This window comes from Mugil cephalus, chromosome 23 (genome assembly GCF_022458985.1).
Source record: "Mugil cephalus isolate CIBA_MC_2020 chromosome 23, CIBA_Mcephalus_1.1, whole genome shotgun sequence".
Classification (NCBI taxonomy): domain Eukaryota; kingdom Metazoa; phylum Chordata; class Actinopteri; order Mugiliformes; family Mugilidae; genus Mugil; species Mugil cephalus.
In genome coordinates, this window is record NC_061792.1 from 3,292,550 (window position 1) to 3,314,139 (window position 21,590).

The following is a 21,590-nucleotide window of genomic DNA, read 5'->3' on the forward strand; positions in this document are numbered from 1 at the left end:
TTATGGCATTGTTCCCAACCTCTGGACACCAAATACAAATCAGTCTGGTCGATTGTAAGCTGTGTCAGGTGAATAAATTCAACAAATGAATCTACGTACTCAGTGAGTAGAGGGGTGTGATGCGAAAAGACCTATTATATTTCTTTAGGGGATGTTGTTAGTTTACAAAATGTTATGGTTGATTAAGTTTGTCTTCTGTCATTCACTGTTCAAAATTAGACATTTCAAATTTACAAAACTATGAGCAACAGTGATTTCCACAAAGCAAGCTGAGGTTGCCATTTTTCTTTATTGAATTATCATTCTCTTGGTTAAAATACTCTCTGCTACGTCCTGCTCTGTACATTGTCAGCAATGATGTCTGTGGAAGGTTGATTAGTTTTTATTTTCCCAATCATTTCCAGTATATAATTAAAAGAGTTCTCATAATTAGTTTCTTATACAAAAATTCACCAACACAAGGAAATGTTTAAGAAAATCAGAGTGGAAACATAAACGATGTCCATTAACCGTACTCAAATCCCTATCTTTTCCTTTTACCATTCATTCATTCATTCTTTCTTGCTTAACCATTCTTTATTTCTGATTGAAAAAAATGTGTGAACTGAAGCCAAAGCTCCTTTTGCCTACACTTTCAAAACAAATATAATTACCTGAATCCTGTTACTTTGTTCCTCATCCATTTTCAAGAAGAGAAAAAAAAAAACAATAAACAAAGCAAAGACTTTGTATTCCGCCACTGGTTCACATAGCAAAACATCACATAAGTTCCCCAGAGGCCTGATCAAAATAGCTTTCTCTAGTAGTAAGATTAATTCAGTTTTTTAAATTCAATTCAGTTTTATTTATATAGCTCCAATAACAATACAAATTGTCTCAAGACGTTTCACAAAAACCAGCTTGCGACCTCCGAAGCAAGCCTGGGGGCGACAGTGGCAAGGAAAAACTACCTTTTAACAGGAAGAAACCTTGAGCAGAACCCAGCTCATATGGAGGGACCCATCTGCTGAAGGCCAGAAGGGTAGAAACAGAGAGGATAGAGAGAAAAGAAGAACAGGAGGAACAAGATAAATAAACTTCTGTCATAGATACATACATCAAGCTGAAGGAAACATGTAGGGTCTAGTAATATAACACATAGCTGATGATCTTATGTGACAGTTTGTGAGTATAACAGGAATCATGGGTAGGTTGGTGAATTGTTTATTTAGGTAGGAGTGGACAACTGGAGGAGGCCATGAAGACTGGGTCAGATGTAGTTTATGGAGCTCCACAGGTCTGATACACAGCACTCCAGACGATGAAGACTGGGCTGGTTGATGAGGCCACAGCAACAGATGTAGTTTAGGTGGGGGGTGAGGGACAGTGGTCAGTAATAGAAAATAAATTATAAGATATTAGATGACAGGAAAGAGGAATTGTTCCCCTGCAGCCTAGGCCTATAGCAGCATAACTAAAGGATGGTTAAGCAAGCCCTAACTATAAACTTTGTCAAAAAGGAAAGTCTTAAGCCTGACCTTAAACGTAGAGACAGTGTCTGCCTCCCGAACCCAAACTGGGAGCTGGTTCCACAGGAGAGGAGCCTGATAGCTGAAGGCTCTACCTCCCATTCTACTTTTAGAAACTCTAGGAACCACAAGTAGACCTGCACTTTAAGATAGTGATCTGTTGGGACAATAAGGTTCTATGAGGTCTTTCAGATATGATGGAGTGAGGCCTTTCAAGGCCTTGTATGTAAGGAGGATTTTAAATTAAATTTTAGATTTTAAAGAGAGCCAATGAAGAGAAGCTAAAAGTGGAGTAATATGATCTCTCTTGCTAATTCTTGTCAGTGCTCTTGCTGCAGCGTTTTGAATCAATTGGAGGCTTTTTAAAGAGCTATTTGGACAGCCAGACAGTAATGAGTTACACTAATCCTGCCTGGAAGACACAAATGCATGAACAAGTTTTTCCGCATCACTCTGAGAAAGGATTTTCCTAATTTTGATGATATTACGAAGGTGAAAGAAAGTAGTCCTGGTTTAGAGCCAAATACAATGGCTTCTGTTTTGTCTGAGTTTAAAAGTAGAAAATTACAGGTCATCCAACCCTTAATGTCTTTAAGGCATGCTTGGAGTTTAACCAGCTGATTAGTTTCATCTGGTTTCATAGATAAATATAGCTGGGTATCATCAGCATAGCAATGTAAGTTTATGCCGTGCTTTCTAATAATATTGCCTAAGGGAAGCATGTATAATGTGAATAATATTGGTCCTAGCACAGAACCCTGAGGAACTCCATAGCTTACTTTGGTATATATAGAAGAATTGTTGTTTGCATGGACAAACTGGAATCTGTGTGACAGATATGATTCAAACCAGTCTAATGCAGTTCCTGTCATCTTGATCACGCTTTCAAGTCTCTGTAGCAGAATACTGTGATCTATAGTGTCAAATGCAGCACTGAGATCTAGCAGGACAAGTATAGAGACAAGTCCATCGTCTGAAGGCATGAGGAGATCATTGGTAACTTTAACTAGAGCCGTTTCTGTACTATGATGAGCTCTAAAACCTGACTGAAACCCTTCAAACAAATCATTCCTGTTTAAATGATCAACCAACTGATTGGCAACAATCCTTTCTAAAACTTTAGAGATAAAAGGAAGGTTGGAAATTGGCCTATAGTTGACTAAAACATCTGGGTCAAGAGTGGGTTTTTTAAGTAAAGGTTTAATTACTGCACTTTTAAAAGACTGGGGCACATAAAGATATGTTTATCTGATTTAATATGGAGGTATTAATTAATGGAAAAACCTCCTTGAGCAACTTAGTTGGGATGAGGTCTAGAAGACAAGTTGATGCTTTAGATGCTGTAATAACTGAAGTGAGCTGAAGATCAGTTACAGAGAAAGAATCCAAATATTGACTAGGTCCTACAGAGGTTTCTGATGCTGCTGTACTTACATCTTTGACAGCTGGAAGGGTGCTATGAATTTTATCTCTAATGCCAACAATTTTTCAGTAAAAAAGCTCATGAAGTCATTACTGCTGAGGGCTGAAGGAATAGATGGCTCAACAGAGCTGTGACTCTTTGTCAGCTTGATTACAGTGCTGAAAATAAATCTAGGGTTGTTCTTGTTTTCTTCTATTAATGAACAATAATATGCTGTTCTAATCTTAGAGTTTTTTTTTTTTATAAGTTCTTAAACTATCTTTCCAGGCTATGTGAGCTTCTTCAGAATTAGTGGAATGCCAAATTCTTTCCAGCTTTCGAACTGCCTGCTTTGAACTGCGGAACTGTGAATTATACCATGGAGCTACCCTCCTCCGATTGATCACTTTCTTTTTCAGAGGAGCAACTAGATTTAGAGTTGTACTAAGCGATGCTGTCGTGCTGTCAACAAAATAATCTATTTGTGATTGAGTTAGATTGTGGTTGCTGACATCCACATCACTGACATAAGGCACTGAGGTAAATACTGAAGGTATTAATTCCTTATATCTAGTTACAGCATCATCAGATAAGTGTCTACCATAACGAAATGTCTTTCCAATTTCTGTGTAATTACTTATAGTAAATTCAAATTTTTCAAGAAGATCGGATAATAGATAGTTGTGAGAATATGTGGTTAGACCTTCAGTTTCTATGCCATAAGTTAGTACAAGATCTAAGGTGTGATTGAAACAGTGAGTTGAACCATTTACATTCTGAGAAAAGCCAATTGAGTCTAATAATGACATAAATGAAGAGCTAAGACTGTCACTGCCAACATCAACATGGATGTTAAAGTCACCTACTATAATGACTTTATCTGTTCTAAGCACTAAATCACATAGAAACTCAGAGAATTCAGCTAAAAAGTCCGAGTAAGGAGCAGGTGGGCGATACACCACAACAAAGTGAATTGTTTTTTGTGTTTTCCAGTCTGGATGAGCAAGACTAAGAGTAAGGCTTTCAAATGAATTAAACCTTTGCTTAGGTCTAGGATTAATACATAAATCAGAGTGGAAGCCACTCCTCCTCCTCGGCCTGTGCCTCGAGGAATGTGATAGTTACTATGACTGGGTGGCGTGGACTCATTTAAACTGACATATTCATCATCCTGCAGCCACGTTTCAGTCAAACTAAATAGATCAATCTGATAATCAGTTATCAAATCGGTCACTAAAAGTGATTTAGATGAGAGAGACCTGACATTTAAAAGACCACATTTACTTTGTCATTGCTCTGTTGTACTAGCGAATTTGTGTTGATTTGTATAAGGTTCCTATGAATAACTCCTCTATTGTTATCGGGGGTAATCGGGGATTCCCCGATTGGGGAAAATCTGTTATAAACGTGAAGCGGTTGGTGGTGTTGTGGGCCGGGTAAGACTATGCTTCCTTCTTACCGTCACCCAGCTGCCTTGGCTTCCCGGTTGCTCGGGAGCTGCAGGGGGACAGCTAGCAGGGGCTATGCTAACGGGAGCTGCGCTTGGTCGGCCCGCACCGGCTACGGGGCGCTGGCTAGCTATTGGGTTTTGGATGGTACGGAGCCGTGCTTCCAATTCAGAGAGCCTCACCTCCAAAGCTACAAATAAACTACATTTGTTACAGGTACCATTAACACTAAAGGAGGCAGAGGAGTAGCTAAACATGTGGCATGATGAGCAGGAGAGAGAAGGAGAAGCAGAGGAGAGAAAATGGCCATAGTTAACCACTACATACACCAAAGCTGATTAAACTGAGAAGAAACGTGAGATTAACAAGGTGCTACAGAGGACAGGTGGTTGGGTAAACTCAAAACACAAGTTTCACCACTTATACAGAAAACGTTTACGCAATTTTAACAGAGCTAAAACAGTGCAAGCCCACACAGCAGCGGTGCAGAATTGGGAAGTGACGCAATATGTTTACTCACGTGACGAACGTAGTACAATTAGTAGGATGTGCATATTCAACTTTGTTAATTAGTCTTAGGCTCTTTGTTGGGTTGCAAAAATACAATTTGTGTTGCTGTTATAAGTATTCCCCATACCTCCATATCTCACAATATCCGTACACAGTATGTAATGATTGAGTATGTAAAGAATGAGTGAGGAATACAATCAGGGACATTAACTTTTTTGTCCACCAGCCACTGTGGCTAGTTTTTTTCCCCAAAGTTACTAGACACTCAGCATTTTGACTAGCTGCAGTTTTGTTGCTACATGTCATTCCATCTCTCTCACCTCCCTTCTGTCTTTCTTCATCGGTCTCTGTCTAATACAGGTGCAAAAGCCCTCTAAAATATCATTAAAAAAGATTTATAGGTCTTTTAAATGTAAACGACCCCTGTACACACTCATATCAAGAAATGTTTAACACTATAGGTCATTATCAAGTATTCAGCTCCGATAAGGATCTGCATGGCCTAAAGCTCCTTTTAAACGAAAATATTAAAATTCCACTTAGAACACAGTTCACAACTAAATTATTCAATAATGTGACACGTTATAATGATTTCAAAGAGATTTTATTTGTGTAAAATTAGCTTTCCGGTTATTTTTGCCTTTCTTACCTGTTCTGTGCTGTTTCCTTTTCTTTTCTTCTTCTTTGGCAAGGACATGTTATTCTTCAGCCATATATCCAGTGTTTTCTCCTCTACAAATAAATTAAATGTTATATTCGGACAATTCTCCATTTTCCTAGTCATTAGTCATTAAGTGGGTTAGTGTTGTGGGTTGCCAGGGGCAGCAGTGTCTATCTCATTGCCAGAGCAGCAGTAGTCCATCGAGACATAATCACTGCTGAATATTGGCGACTGATCAATCAGAATTGAGTATTCCAGGAAGCCGTGTTCTAATTTTGTTAATGAGCAAACACTGTGTGCATGCAGTACTCATGGGAGTTGTAGTGTCATTGTCTCACTTTGCATGTCGATTGTTATTTCAGATTCCATTTGAGAAAGCGACAATTAAAAAATGTTTATAAAATTCTGACCACCAAAGTGGCTAGACAGAGTAGCTGTGGTAACTACTGAAATTCACCAACATTACCCAGTCGGTGGGTGTCAATGTCAAGCCCTATATACAATACTAACAACTTAGTTTTGTAAAGTATTACAGTAGATATGGATATTTTTGGTATCAGTATCTGCCATACAAGCCCTGTATTTACTTGGTATTGGTTCGATACCAAAATCTCCAGTATTGCCCACTGCTAATGTATGGGGTGCACAGATCCATGGCGTCCGCAGCGATAAAAATATAAATATTTATTTTCCAGTGTACCCGCGTATTGACGATACATGATGATAATATCAGTAAAAACAAATGGCAAATATCAGCCCGATATATCGACTGATCTCTTGAATACATTGCTAACCTTTTTGTTTTTAATTACATTTAAAATGAACTGCATACAACAACATGCTTTTTTACTATGATTGCATAATGAATCAGTGTTGTATGACTGTTGCAACATGTCAGCAAACCTTTTCCCATTCTTTATACAGTTTATATATAGTGCATACAGGACAGTGTTGCCAGATGGCAAATTAAGTATTTTGACCCAAACTATTGGGTCAACTATTGTTACTATATACTAACACAACTTGGTGAGAGAACACAGTCCAGACTGGTTCTATAGAAAAAGTGACCTAAAATGACTTATGTGGTGATTTGGAGATATACATGATTCTAATTCCACTAATTCTGTGTGCGTGCATGCGTGCGTGCATGCGTGCGTGCGTGCATGTGTGCTTGCGTGCGCGCGCACTTGTACTTGTACAGCTATCTTTCTGAGAGCCAGTTTAAGTTTTATACCATCAGATTGAGGATATATGTGCAAAGTGAGGACATTTTGGCCGGTCCTCACTTTTTTGGCCTCACTTTTTGCCTCGGGTCATGGCACAAGGGATTGTAACATCTTATCTTGTGTATTTATGAATGCTGTTTTAAAGGTTAAAATTCAGTTTTAGGGTAAAGTTTACAATTAGGTTATCGTTAGGGTTAGTCATTTAGTTGAGATAGTTAGGGTAAGGGGCTAGGGAAAGCATTATGCCAATGAGTGTCCTCACAAAGATGGCCATACAGGAATTTGTCTGTGTGTGTACGTACTGATAATCGTCACTCCGCCAAATTAGTAAAAAACAAAACAAAACAAAACAACATGGTGATAGATAAGGGGAGAGAACCTACATTGAGAAAGCCCCAATAAACTAAGTGAAGAGCCATTTGGGAGCCATAAGAGCTGAATCTTCTAAGAGAGCTGAGCCAAAAGAACTGACTCGAAAACTTGGAATTGTTTCATGGTCATTGTATAGCTGTTGCTTTAATGCAAATGCATTAAAATACTTTTGTTTGTGCAGGTCAGGGGGCCGGAAGTCACGGAGGTCACGCTCACAGTCAGGGTCACGGAGTCGGAGGAGGGTCACATACAGCCAGAGGGACCGCTGGAAACGGGAGCCAAGTCACTCCCCAGTACTCATCCTTCGCAAAAATAGATCCCCCTCCCGGAAACACTGCAGTTCAAGTAACAGTCCTCAACGGATCAGTGAACTCGGTCAGATATCATAAAATCCCTGAAATATCTCATTAAAGTAACTTTGTAACTACCATTATTTTCTTACAGTGGTGTGAAAAGGTATTGTGGCAAGCTTAAATGTTTCAGATCATCAAACTAATTTAAATATTAGTCAAAGATAACACAAGTCAACACAAGTTTTTAAATGTAGGTTTCTTTTATTAAGGGAAAACAAAATCCAAACCTACATGGCCCTGTGTAAAAAAGTGATTGCCCCTGAACCTAATAACTGCTTGGGCCACCCTTTGCAGCAACAACTGCAATCAAGCATTTTCAGTAACTTGCAATGAGTCTTTTACAGCGCTGTGGAGGAATTTTGGCCCTCTCATCTTTCCAGAATTGTCGTATGCCACAGCATCTTAACAGGATTCAGGTCAGGACTCCAAAGTCTTCATTTTGCCATTCAGAGGTGGACTTGCTGGTGTATTTTGGATCATTGTCCTGCTGCACAACCCAAGTTTGCTTCAGATTGAGGTCACAAAGGTCAGGATTTTTTGGTAGACAGCAAAATTCGTGGTTCTATTTGTTGCAGCAAGTATTCCACATCCTGAAGCAGCAAAACAGCCCCAGGCCATCTCACTACCACCACCATGTTTTACTGTCGACATGATGTTCCTTTTCCTGTTCTTTTCTAGTGCATGGAAAAATATTCATGTTTCAAAGACTGTCACCATTGTTCAGTTTTCTAAAACATGGTTTTTTGGCAGTTTGGCTTGGCAGCACAGCCAAAATGTTTGTGTGACAGCCAACAGTAGGCAACGTGTCCAAAAACTTTTGGGCAGATTGACAAGTTGAATGCCCAGTCCTCTGCTCTTATCCTCCTCCTACCCATTTTAAGGGCCACTCAGTAGCGAGTGATTCTAAATGTCTTTTATTGGTTCAATTTATGATTCATTTTGAATGAATTCATATTTGTATTTGACTTAATTTAATCACATGTTAAGTGCACTGAATTTATCTTAACTTATTTGTATGAGCTATATTACCTATAATCTATAAATTATTTGACATAACCGCATATTTAGAATAATGAAAACAATTAATTCCTTAACTATTTACTCAAATGTTATACTTATTTTCTGGAAATTAGAGTCTGGAAAAAAGACTAAGGAATTTTGAAATTTCAAATGTGTAGGAACCCTGACTCATGAACACTGATTTTAACTGAATCAAATGAGGCCTGCAGTTCTTGAATGGTGGTTCACTGGAGTCCCAAAGCTTTATAAATGGCTTTATAACCTTTTCTAGAATGATAGATCCCACTTACTTTCTTTCTCATTTTTTCCTGAATTTCTTTGGATCTCGGCATGATGTCTAGCTTTTGAGGACAGGTGTGGCTAGAGAAATTGAACTCAGGTGTGATAAACCATAGGTAAGTTATTTACCAACAGGGGCGCAAACACTTCACACAGGGCCACATAAGTTTGGATTTTTTTTCCCCTTAAAAGCCTTCATTTCAAAACATTTTTTGTGTGTGTTTACTGGCATAATCTTTGTCTCACATTTATATTTGCTTGATGATCTGAAATATTTAGGTGTGACAAACATGCAAAAAAAAAAAAAAAAAAATGCAAAGAAATCAGGAAAGGGGGGCAACACTTGGACAGTAACCATAGTAAAACTGTAGCCCCATGGGGTTGTTGAAGGAGGTTATACAAAAACAATAGTCAATACAATGCATTATTACAGGTTACTGTTTTTATTTAGTAATTGCATTTTACGCTGTGTGCCTTGAATAAATGAAGTAATACATTATTTTTATATTCATGTTTATCCTGTGTGTTTTCACAGATAAGGACCAGTTGTTGGAAATTGCCAAGGCCAATGCTGCCGCAATGTGTGCCAAAGTTGGTATGCCTATCCCAGCCAGCCTGAGGTCAGCAGTGCTTCCTCTGGTGCTGCCAAGGATGGCCATGAATGCTGCAATGGCTAGTATGACTGCTGGTATGATTTTAACTTGTTTGTTTACCTTCATGATCCTTGTTTTATTTTTTGTGGGATGGGAAACATTTAGGACGAGGATAAAAATTTGGAATGTGATTTTAACAAATAAATGCAACATTAACAAGTAATTGTCATCCTGTCTCATTGTTCTGATTGGAGGTAATGTATCCTGTTTTTTACATTCATTTTATCCTGTTAACTATTTTACTCACTTTATTTTTGAGAAGCCAGTAACGATTTTGGGCCGTTGGTATGATGCAAGTCTAACTGATAAAGCGCAGTTTGCAGGGTTGAGGCAAGAAATGATTCAAGGCATTTCATTTCAAGCATAGACCAGTCAGGGTTCCCAGGACAGTTAAGGCTATGATGTTTGGAATGTAGTCTATTACCCCGGCCAATGTGGCCGATGACAGTGTATGAGATTCCTTCTTTTAAAGGCGGAAAAGCTAGAAAGAATGATTAATTAATCTATTAGAAAGCTGCTCGGTGTCCCACGCTGCTTTAGCGGCGCATAGATAAGGTATACTGGAGCTCCCTAGTCTAACAGAGGAGATTAAATGTGCTAAGGCTAGACTGGAAATGACAGTCTTGCTCAGTCGAAGGATCAAGCAGTTAGGTGTGCAGCGCCCATGGTTAAAACAGGGTGAAAGTGGAATCTGAAAGCAGCACTACAGCGAGCAGAGGCAGCCCTTAGGCATGGGGATATCAAAAGCCATGTACAGCAAGGGTGTGGAGGCCTGGGGCTGTGTGCAGGGAAACCTCTGTGGAGCAAGGCAACAGAAGCATAAAAAAGAAAGATGGCAGTGGGAGAGATTCATAAGCAAGAGATAACAGTAATGTGCATTAATGCAGTGTCATAAGCCAAGCAAGGACAATGGGTGAACTGGGAGAGTGTAGAGAAAAGGAAGTTAAAGTGGAGAGAGCTGTGGAGCATGGAGGCTATCAGGATTAGATTTATAATAGGACCTACGTGGGATGTGCTGCCATCTCTTCAGAACCTAAATCAGTGGTTAGGGGATCATGCCTGCACTGTCTTCTTGTGTATGTACACTTGGCCATATTCTGATAGGTTGCAGGGTTAGTTTTTCTCAAGAGCAATATAGGTCAGTAAGGGTTCCCAAAAACCTGGGCAGGTTGATGAGAACAACAAAATATGTAGCTCAGTGGTGTTCACTCTCTATTTACGATTAAGAATATATTACTGTTACTAGAGTTTGACTTATATATCGATATAAGACATAGATGTGAAATCACCCAAGCTTAAATTTCGCGCTTATGGAAAATAATATATATATTTTTTTTCAGTTACCTTGAAGGTTTCTTCTCAGATGAGCTCTTTAGATGTCTGAATCTAATTTCAATTGACCAGTGTGCTTTTCATTGGCTTCTGTCATGATTTTTATGTATCTCTATCCCTGTCTTATAGCTACTGTGACAGCAGCCTTGTCTAACATGGGAACTTTGTCTTCATTGCTCCCACTGCCCTCCATTACCAACAAGCCACCACTTGTCCCAACACAACCCAGCTTCGCTGCTTTGGAGGAAGTGAAGAAGAAGGTAGCAAAGCAGGTCAAGACCATTGGCATTAAGGAGTTTACTGATGTAAGGACTAAGAGCTTGCATTTTCTGTATATGAGAAAAAAAAAATCTCTGTGTAATGGTAGTACATTGAGAAACAAGCATCGAATATCTATGTCCAGGCATATGTTTATGTTCAAGTTATGCATTTTTGCATAATTTCAGAAATTTATTACTGAACTTTTAGAAACATAAGAATGAAAACCAAAGGAAGACACAACAAATATGATTGCTGACATGATGCTACAAGACTGGAGTGGTGTTATGGTCAAAACTCAAAACACTGGCTTGAATTAATTCTTTCTTTTTTCTTTTTTAATGCAGTGTTTCAGTGGTTTCTGAATGGCATTGTTGCATACGTACAGACTGAAGCAGTTCCCTGTTGGTTTAAAAGCCCTAGTTTTTTAGTGACTCTCAGGCTTGTGAAGAGGAGTTTGCTGGTCAGTGCCAGAGATGTCCATGTGAATCCTGTGAATGGTTGGACATATCTTTTTGTTGAGCTTTGTGAAAAGCTACTCATTGTTTTCATCAAGAATAGCATAACACATCAGTTTCTCTGATGAAACTTCCTGCTCTTTATGTCTTTCAGAGTCTTTCCCAAGGGTGTAGACAGTGTTGCGAAGGATGTAATTCCGTTATATTTCTCAATCTGAGAAATGTAGGCATACTGCAGTCACACCCTACTTCAGTGTTTCTACTATCTAGATAAAAGCCCATAAATGTCGACTATCTACTATGTTATAATCTATCTACTGTTATCCCAACTATTAAAAACTATTTATGCAGTATGTGAAATGTCTGCATATAAAATTAAGAGTATACATTTTGTATCAGTCCATCTTTGAATTACAGTAACAACGCAGATGTTGGATTTAGTAACAAACAGCAGCAATTTCAGGTACAGACCTATTATACATAATGCAGTTTAGAGCCACATCTTAACTGCATTATGTATAATATAATACTATGGACAAATGTATATAAGATTAAATAAACTGTCAAAAGTAAATCACTGAATAAATCTAATATACAATAAACAGTTGACTTTTAGTTCAACTTGGCTAGCTAGCTCCTATAACATTTAGCTAGTTCACATTACATTTGGAGTCATTTCCTCCTGGTTTTGGCTGACTCTCAAAATAACTGTAACTCTCCATGGTCTAAAACATCAACAGCACAAACAAAGCTCTCTGTAATGACGATTTCTATTTCTGAACAACACAAATAGCTTCACATTTTGTGAATTCAGTAGCCTATAGATGAGCTGCCGGATGGATATAGAAACACATTTTTGCCCTGACTCTGTGGTGTGACTCCATTATTTTTGACTGATTAAGCAAATAGCTCGACTGTTGTAGAGTCTTTGGTTGCATGTTCCACACTAGGACTTCGGAGAGATGCATGGAGCTGCCTTAATTTATCTAGAGAGTGAATAAACACATGAATCACAAGTACTGTTGTGTAATCCATTGATTTCAACAATGTTACTTTCTTTGTTACCTTCTATATACCATCTATTTAACGGAATACAGTTACTCATAATTTAATTTACGCATAATTTATTCTAAATACATAACACCCTTAATGTACAAGGCACAAGTACTTAAATGTTTTTGAAGTGTCTAAAAACAAAACAGTAAACAGTAATAATATGATAAGTTACCGCATAACAATGCCCTGAAATTATTGCACTCCACCCTTTGGAGTGTCATTATTACGGATATGGTGGCGAAGCGAATATTTTATTAAACAGCATATATTTGGGGTTTACCCAAGAGTTTTGAGAATTTGCTTATCTCTCAATGTCTTACAGTGGACTACAGTGGACAATGCATCTATTTTGTTGTCCTGTACTGGTGTTCATGGTGATGGGTTGCAGTGATCCCTGACTCTCAGCCACCCAAAGTGTTGTTATTTAGACATGTCTTATGAACGTGCCAGTGTATTTTCAGATTGAAGTTTAGATCCCAGAGTGGCCAGCTGTTGTATGCTGCTTGAGTGGGACGTCATGGAAGGCCTTAATGTAAACCGACGTGTCAAATGTGTTCTCTGTTAGTTGTGACCACCCACACACACCTGGTTTGTCCTTCCCACTAGTACACTCTAAACAGCAGACATAACCGGTAGAAACCATTCAGAGCTTTCAAACTGAGGTTCAGTAAACAGAGGTCCTTCACACAGAGTGTGCAATTTAATGTGTATATCTGTGTGTGTTTGTAGAAATGCCAGATGATTGTGGACAGTACAGCAGAGCTGCCAGTGGCTGAACCACATGTCTCAGATGAAGAGGACAATGGAAAACCCTTTGGAGGATCAGCTCTTCGAGAACAAAAAGTCATCAGCTTCAGTATTAATGTAAAATCCACATGCCGCCACATACAACAATTTAAAACCATACCTAAAAACACTAAAGGTCATCCGAAACACAATAAGATACGATTAAAAAGATGTCTAAGAGGTAGTAGCAATGAGGAGATGTAGCCATGAGGTAATTCCGCAGACCCTTAATTTAGTGCATCGAGTGCACCAGCAATATTAACAACATCATTGGTGCAAACAAAGGTAAGGTGCATTTATCGAGTTAGAAACAGTGTGGAACAGTTAGTCAGTGTCACAGCCCCAGGGAAGAAACTCTTTTTTCAGCCTGGTGGTTTTTGTCCAAATACTGCACAGTTTGCGTGTAGGGTGGGTGGAGTCCTTCATGATGCAGACAGCCCTGCTGCCCTGCTGCTACATTTACTACTGTAGATGTCTGCTATTGGTGGTAGGCTTTAATTGATGATCCTCTGGGCAGAGTTTGCCGCCCGCTTCAGCACCTGCCACTCTGCCACCGTACTGCACACCTGTTGAAAGAGCTGAAGATGCTGGTATTCATCCCCACCCTCATCAGCTTCCTTAAGAAGTATAGCCGCTTGTGGGCCTTTGAGAAGCCACTGCACCCACGTGTGCTGCTATCTAGATTTGAGTTTTGTTTTGTCCCTTCAGAACACAACTGTTCGCCCAGCACTGCGTAGTGATGCGGGCATGGCCAAGGAGTTTCCAGTGTCATCAGGATCACAACATCGTAAGAAGGTCTGAATAGAAATGTTATTTTGGAACAGCTTTAACATTATGGAGCCAAGTACAGCCATGGCCAAAATATTTGAGAATGACACAAATATTGTTTTTCAGCAAGTTCGCCGCTTCAGATCAACTCCTAGATCTTTTTGTCAGATATCATCATGGTACACTGACGTATACAGTAATTTCCAGCTCCAATAGTCATCTTCACACCTCCCTGCTTCCTTTCTCTAGCAAGGTCTGCACTAGTTGTACCCCAGTCCCACATCTGAATCAACTTCTGGGGAGCTGCGGAGTGGTGGTTAGAGGTGCAGCTTGGGACAACACAACAATTGGTCCTCTCCTTGAAGTTCTCGATGTTTCTAATATAGAAACAATATCCCTATACGTGAAGCCCTTTTCATGCAAAGCATTGATTACTGCACATGTTTCCTTGCGAGTGGAAAGAATAATAATTTCAAGCACCGCCCTCCTTTTGAGGCATCTAGTCTGTTAGTTGAACTCAATCAGCATGACAAAGTGATCTCCTAGCCTTGTCCTTATCAACATTCTCACCTGTATTTACGAGAAAATCACTGACATCTATGTCACCTGATCCTTTCGCAGCAGGGCTGAAATCCATGTGTGTCTTTTTGGGATGAAGTTTATTGTCCTGTAAACAGGGATTTGGAATTAATTGCCATTTATCTGACCACTCTTTACAACATCCTGGACTACAGTATAGTATATGCAAATTGCTATCACAAACAGCGATTCTGTAGATTTTGTGAAAATTCATATTTGTGTCATTCTCAAAACCTTCGGCCACGGTTTTACCTGTCATGGAAGCATTTAAAATATAAGAGAACCAGTCAGATAAGATATAAGTAATTAGCCTAACAGTTCTTCTAAAGAGAATCGCCTTGTGTACAACTTTGCTTGAAGCCAACAAGTTTCAAGTTAGACTCACTTGCATATTGTCATCTGTTACACTGTTCAGGAGGGAGAGGGACTCGGTGCTTATGGAGAATGGGTTCCAGTTGACAAAACAAAATACAAGTCTGCAGCTGTCTCCAGAACTGTACTGACAAATGTTTCAATAGCGACAGCCTCCTTGTCATCAGTTGAAGCTGGAGCAGGGCCAACAGAGGATCTTGAACAGCCAGTGGTGACAGATAATGACAGTGTTTTTCCTGAGACATCAGTGCAGGTGAGAAATTAGTTTTTCTAAACTACGTTTTTCTCTATGCATGTTTGTATTTCATGGGGTTACTCAAAATCCAGTACCTGCTACCTATTATGCTGAAGCATGTGCTATTTGATATCCATGTATGAAGAAGTTTTTGCCTCTCCCGTTAAAACATAACCTAACCATGGTTCATCACACCTGAATTCAATTTCTCTAGCCACACCCAGGACTGATTACTGCACAAAACACACTGATGTTTTTGTCCTCAGTGCTTGCCTTAATCCTTGCTTTGCAGCTTTACAAGTGTCAAGTAAATTTCAAATGAAATGTTAAAAATAGGCTGTTTTGGCTTGGCATGTCTCATTTCTCTGATTTCAAAATGAATTTCAAAATTTTTTTTTGTAATATCTATTGTAGTGATCGCATGTCCTGTAATGTCCTGCATTGTCCTTCTTTTACTTTCTCCAGCCAGTAGATATAACTCACGCTGTAACTGAGAGAATCAAAGCTCAGAGGCGACTGGCAGAGAACCCCTATGACATCAATGCTATCTGCATGCTCAGCCGGGCACAAGAACAGGTACAGTACATGTTTTAAAGGTTATTAACTTAATTAACTAATGTTAATATAACATTCCGCAAATGTAAAATGTTTAACACATTTGCCATATTAGTTAGCTTGTCTCAGCTAACTAACTTGGTCTCAAGTGTTTTGACTTGGTCTCACAAAGCAGTAATTGTGGAGGAAATATTCAGATTTGTGTATGAGGAAACTCAACTACAAAAGTAAAGCATGCACAGTTGAGGCCAAAAGGTTACATACAGTATACTCATGTTGAAGTCATTGAAATGTATTTTAGTCCACCCATATGTGCACTCTGTGCACTGTTTGTGATGTTGAACGTTTGAATGTCTGCTGCTGTTAACAATGAGAATTTCCCCACAGTGTGATGAATAAAAGCTTATCTTATCTTATCTTATCTTATCTTATCTTATCTTATCTCATCTCATCTCATCTCATCTCATCTCATCTCATCTCATCTCATCTCATCTCATCTCATCTCATCTCATCTCATCTCATCTCATCTCATCTCATCTCATCTCATCTCATCTCATCTCATCTCATCTCATCTCATCTCATCTTATCTCATCTTATCTCATCTTATCTTCACGCATTGGGTTTCCTTATTCAAGAAAATTTATAATGTTTCCTTTGCTTATTAATAGTAGATACACGTATTGGGTTTCCTTATTCAAGAAAATTTATAATTTTTACATATCTTTTAGGTGCAAAAGTAAGTGAACCTTTGTTTTCAGTATCTGGTGTGACCCCTTGTACAGCAATAACAACAACTAAATGTCTCCAGGAACTTCTGATAAGTTGTTTACAGCAGCTAGTAGGAATTTTAGCCCATCACTTCAGTTCTGAGATGTCGTTGGGTTTCCTTACAGGAACGGCTTGCTTCAAGTGTTTCCACAGTATGAGATCAGCTTGAGATGAGGACTTTGACACGGCCATTCTAAAACGTACATTTTGTTCTTCTTTAACCATTCTTTTGTAGAATGGCTTCTGTTCTTGGGGCTGTTGTCTGGCTTCATGAACTGTTTTTTTCCTAAGATACTGCTCACAAGCAGATGCCCTGACATTTGCTGGTAGAATCTCAGACTTCAGTCCAAACTAGGACAGTTTCCTAGACCGGATGAGATTGTGATGTTGGAATATGGTATCTTTTTGTCTCCAAACATGACAACTCTCATTTAAACATAACACTTTACTACTACTTTGGTCTCATCTGTCCACAAAGCTTGTTTCCAGTTCTTCTAGCTTGTCCACATGATGTTGCGCAAACTGCAGATGGCCAATGTCTTTGTCCTTGCCACTATGTCATGCATTCATGGCATTCATGTCATGTATTCATGAACATTAACATTAGCCAGCGTGCAAGAGGCAGAGTGCAAGAGTTGCTTAGAATTTGCTGTGTCTTGTGATCTTTGATAGCGGGAAAAGAAGTAACAGTAACTATTTTTCTGTGGTCCTTAGAAAACTCTTTTGTCCATGTCATCATACAGTTCCACAAATGTGTTCAGATCAGACTGTGCCAAATCTCTGCTTTTTTGAAACTTAGCAGGGCACTGCAGATTGGAAACACTTCTGGACTCTAATTTGTCCTTAAAATTAACTTGTAATTCTAGAGGTGCACTTTACAGATATGTAAGGCTCATTTTCCTGAATAAACAAATACCAAGGTACAGTATTTGTTTGATTGGATTCTCTTTGTGTACTTTTATTACGTGATGTGTTTTTTTTTTTTGTGTAAAAAAATTGGTAAAATGTTGAATTTTTTGTGTAAAAAAAATGGTAAAAATTGGAATTTTCTTTCACAATTTTTTGTCATAATAAGCCTATTTGAGTGTGAGTGATTGTTGGGTGCAGCTTCAGCAGGGAGGTCCAGACAGCCCTCTCCCCAGTGACTTCTACCAGCTCCTCCGGAGGAACACCCAGGCACTCCCGGGCATGATGGGAGATATTATCCCTCCATCATGTCCTGGGCCACATCCAGGGCCTCCCTCTGGTGGGACATGCCTGGAACACCTCTAACGGGAGGCATCCTTAGCAAATACCGGAACCATCTCAAATGACTCCTCTTGACGTGGAGGAGCACTGGTTGTACTCTGAGCTCCTCCCGTGTGGCCGAGCTCCTTATCCTATCTCTAAGGTTGAGCCAGCCACCATGTGGAGGAAACCATTTACTGCCACTTGTATCTGTGATCTTGTTCTTTCGGTCATTACCCAAAGTTCATGACCATAGGTGAGGGTTGGAACGTAGATCGACCGGTAAATTGAGAGCTTCGCCTTTTGGCTTATCTTTCTCTTCAACACAACAGACCGGTTAAGCTCCCGCTTCACTGCAGACACCGCTCTAATCCATCTGTCAATCACCTGCTCCATTCTACCCTCACAAGATCATGAGATGCTTGAACTCCTTCACCTGAGGCAGGACCTCCTCCCCAACCCGGAGTGGGCAATCCACCCTTTTCTGACTGAGGACCATGGCTTCAGACTTGGAGGTGCTGATCTTCATCCCGGCCACCTCACACTTGGCTGCGAACTGCCCCAGTAAAAGTTGGAGGTCGTTGCTAAGAGGACTAAATTGTCCACAAAAAGGTGATGAGATCCTCCAATCACCGAACTCGACACCCTCCTGCGCCTAGAAATTCTGTCCATGAAAGTTATGAACAGAACTGGTGACAAAGGGCAGCCCTGTCAGAGTCCAACCCTCACTGGGAACAAGTCCAACTTACAGCCCATTCAGGCCAAACTCATGCTCCTTTGGTGCAGGGCCTGAATGGCCCTTTGCAAGGGGCCATCCTCCCCATACTCCCAGAGCACCCCCCACAGGATGCCCCCGGGGACACGGCCGTAAGCCTTCTCCAAATCCACAAAGCACATGTGGACTGGTTGGGCAAGCTCCCATTTCCTATATTGTTCCTCCTCGATCTGAGGTTCAACTCTCGATCAGACCTTTTCCAGCACCCTGGCATTGACTTTCCCGGGGAAGTTGAGGAGTGTGGTCCCCCTATATTTGGAACACACCCTCTGGTCCCCTTTCTTAACCCTCATTCCCTGCCAAGGACAGAAGTGTCCTTTTCGATTTTAATTATTTATTTATTTAAAATATATATTTATTGTTTTGTTTTTTTTGAGTGTTAATATAACAATATCCAAGTCAACATCATAAACACATAGCAGTAATGGAAATAACAATGAAAATATTAAATACTGAAGATGGACAAAAAAAAAATCTTAATGTAGGATACAGCGCAAATAACAACAAATAAGATATTTTTCATTATATTTATTCTCCCAACGCCTCCCCCATATCTTCACTCCTCAACTGTTCCAGAAAAAAGTTGTAAATGTTGTAAAATTCAGAAGCCCTCTTTTTAACAACATGGGCCAGTTTCTTGAGAGCCAAACTCGATGTCAAGTTATTTAACCAATGGTTAAAAGAGGGGCAACCAACATACTTCCACACAATGCAATACAACGTTTGGCCTGTAGTAAACAAAGGTCAACCATTTTTTTCCCTTACATGATAAAGTACTGTTATCTAGATACATGCCTAAAATAAAAAACTTAGGTTATAAAGGTACAGGGAAGTTGTGATCTGAGAGATACAGTGGGGGAAATAAGTATTTGATCCCCTGCTGAATTTGTAAGTTTGCCCACTTCCATAGAAATGATCAGACTCTGTTTTTTATGGTTGTTTACTGGTTATGGGTATAGACAGAATATCAATCGAAAATGCGTAAAAAACACACATCTAAAAGTTATAAATTGTTATGTATTTTATTAAGGGAAATAAGTATTTGATCCCCAACAATTCACTTAGAATTCAGGCTCCTACAGATTGGCTGGTGCGCATGTGGCACACAGCTGTGCTCAGTCAACTAATTACCAATACTCCTGATCTTAACTCGTCATGTATATAAAGCACACCTGCTCTAAGAATCAGTTTCTTACATTCCAACTTCTACAGCACCATGGGCAAGATCAAAGAGCTGTCAAAAGATGTCAGGGACAAGATTGTAGACCTGCACAAGGCTGGTATAGGTTACAAAACCATCAGCAAAAGGCTTGGTGAGAAGGTGACAACTATTGGTGCCATTATTCGCAAGTGGAAGACCCATAAAAGGACCATCAACTGTCCTCGGTCTGGAGCTCCCCGCAAAATCTCGCCTCATGGAGTGAGGATGATGATGAGAAAGGTGAGGGAGCAGCCTAAAACAACACGGCAGGAGCTTGTTAATGATCTGGAAGCAGTTGGGACCTCCGTCACCAAGAAAACAGTTGGCAACACACTGCGCCGTTATGGATTGAACTCTTGCAGTGCCCGCAAGGTCCCCCTGCTCAAGAAGGCACATGTACAGGCCCGCCTTAAGTTTGCCAGTGAACATCTAAATGACTGAGAGAAGCATTAACTCGACCCGCCGTGTTTGGAGGATGAAAAAACGTGAGTATGACCCAAAGAACACCATACCCACGGTTAAGCATGGAGGTGGAAACATCATGTTTTGGGGCTGTTTTTCAGCAAAGGGTACAGGGCAACTTCACCTCATTATGGGGCCAATGAATGCAGCCATGGACTGTAACATCTTGGACAAAAACCTTCTTTCCTCAGCAAGAACACTGAAGATGCCTCGTGGGTGGGTTTTCCAACATGACAATGACCCAAAACATACTGCCAGGACAACAAAGGAGTGGCTCAAGAAGAAGCATATTAAGGTCATGGAGTGGCCTAGTCAGTCTCCAGACCTTAACCCGATCGAAAACCTGTGGAGGGAGCTGAAGCTCCGAGTTTCCAAGAGGCAGCCAAGAAACTTGAAGGATTTAGAGACTGTCTGTAAAGATGAATGGGCCAAAATCCCTCCTGCGCTGTGTGCAAACCTGGTGACCAACTACAAGAAACGTCTCATCGCTGTGCTTGCCAACAAAGGTTTCTCTACAAAGTACTGACTTGTGTTGTGCTTGGGGATCAAATACTTATTTCCCTTAATAAAATACATAACAATTTATAACTTTTAGATTGTGTGTTTTTTATGCATTTTCGACTGATATTCTGTCTATACCCATAACCAGTAAACAACCATAAAAACCAGAGTCTGATCATTTCTATGGAAGTGGGCAAACTTACAAATTCAGCAGGGGATCAATTACTTATTTCCCCCACTGTATACCTCAACACTGAGCTCCAAAAATTTTGTACCTCTTCACATTGCCATAAACAGTGATAAAGTGTAAATGGTAAATGGTTTTGCTTTTATATAATGCTTTTCTACCTACTCAAGGATACTTCAAGTGCTTTTACAGTCTTATCTTGTGCTTTTACAGGCTTTTACAGAGACACATCCACCCATTTGTTCACACAAGCACACACACATTCACACACTAGTGCCAGTTGCACTGGGAGCAACTGGGAGTTCAGGGTTTTCCCACACTTCAGCATATGGCAAATTCGGCACATTCCAGAGATCAAACCACTAACTGCTCTACCTACTGAGCGTCAGTCATAGAAGTATATTAGGACCAAATTTATTTAATTGAGCAGGGGAGATGTATGTTTGCATTATCCAATTGAATTGTATCATTCTCAATCGAGTGTTGAGGGTTTGTGTGTTTTTAAGCATATTTTTCTCCATGCAATGAGTGAAATATTTTCTTGTGAGCCTCATATCCACTCCTGTCTCTTACTATCAGAGTTTTCCTTCAACCAACATGTTATAAAACTGGGAGACCAGTCTTTTACCAAAACAGTC

The 21,590-nt window shown here is 39.8% G+C and overlaps 1 protein-coding gene across 5 annotated transcripts in view; it reads left to right on the forward strand.

Annotated features, from left to right (window-relative positions):
* Positions 1–21,590, forward strand: part of LOC125000761 (protein SON) — a 70,629-nt gene that overhangs the window by 15,890 nt on the left and 33,149 nt on the right. For all 5 annotated transcript variants that reach the window (XR_007111383.1, XM_047576411.1, XM_047576412.1 and 2 more), the window contains exons 8-14: positions 7,309–7,502; positions 9,315–9,467; positions 10,894–11,069; positions 13,266–13,400; positions 14,031–14,117; positions 15,085–15,294; positions 15,742–15,852. Coding sequence is in view for 4 of the 5 variants with exons in the window: in XM_047576411.1 (XP_047432367.1) it covers positions 7,309–7,502; positions 9,315–9,467; positions 10,894–11,069; positions 13,266–13,400; positions 14,031–14,117; positions 15,085–15,294; positions 15,742–15,852 (1,066 nt within the window). In the remaining variant the exon portion in view is untranslated. The remainder of the gene's footprint in view (positions 1–7,308; positions 7,503–9,314; positions 9,468–10,893; positions 11,070–13,265; positions 13,401–14,030; positions 14,118–15,084; positions 15,295–15,741; positions 15,853–21,590) is intronic.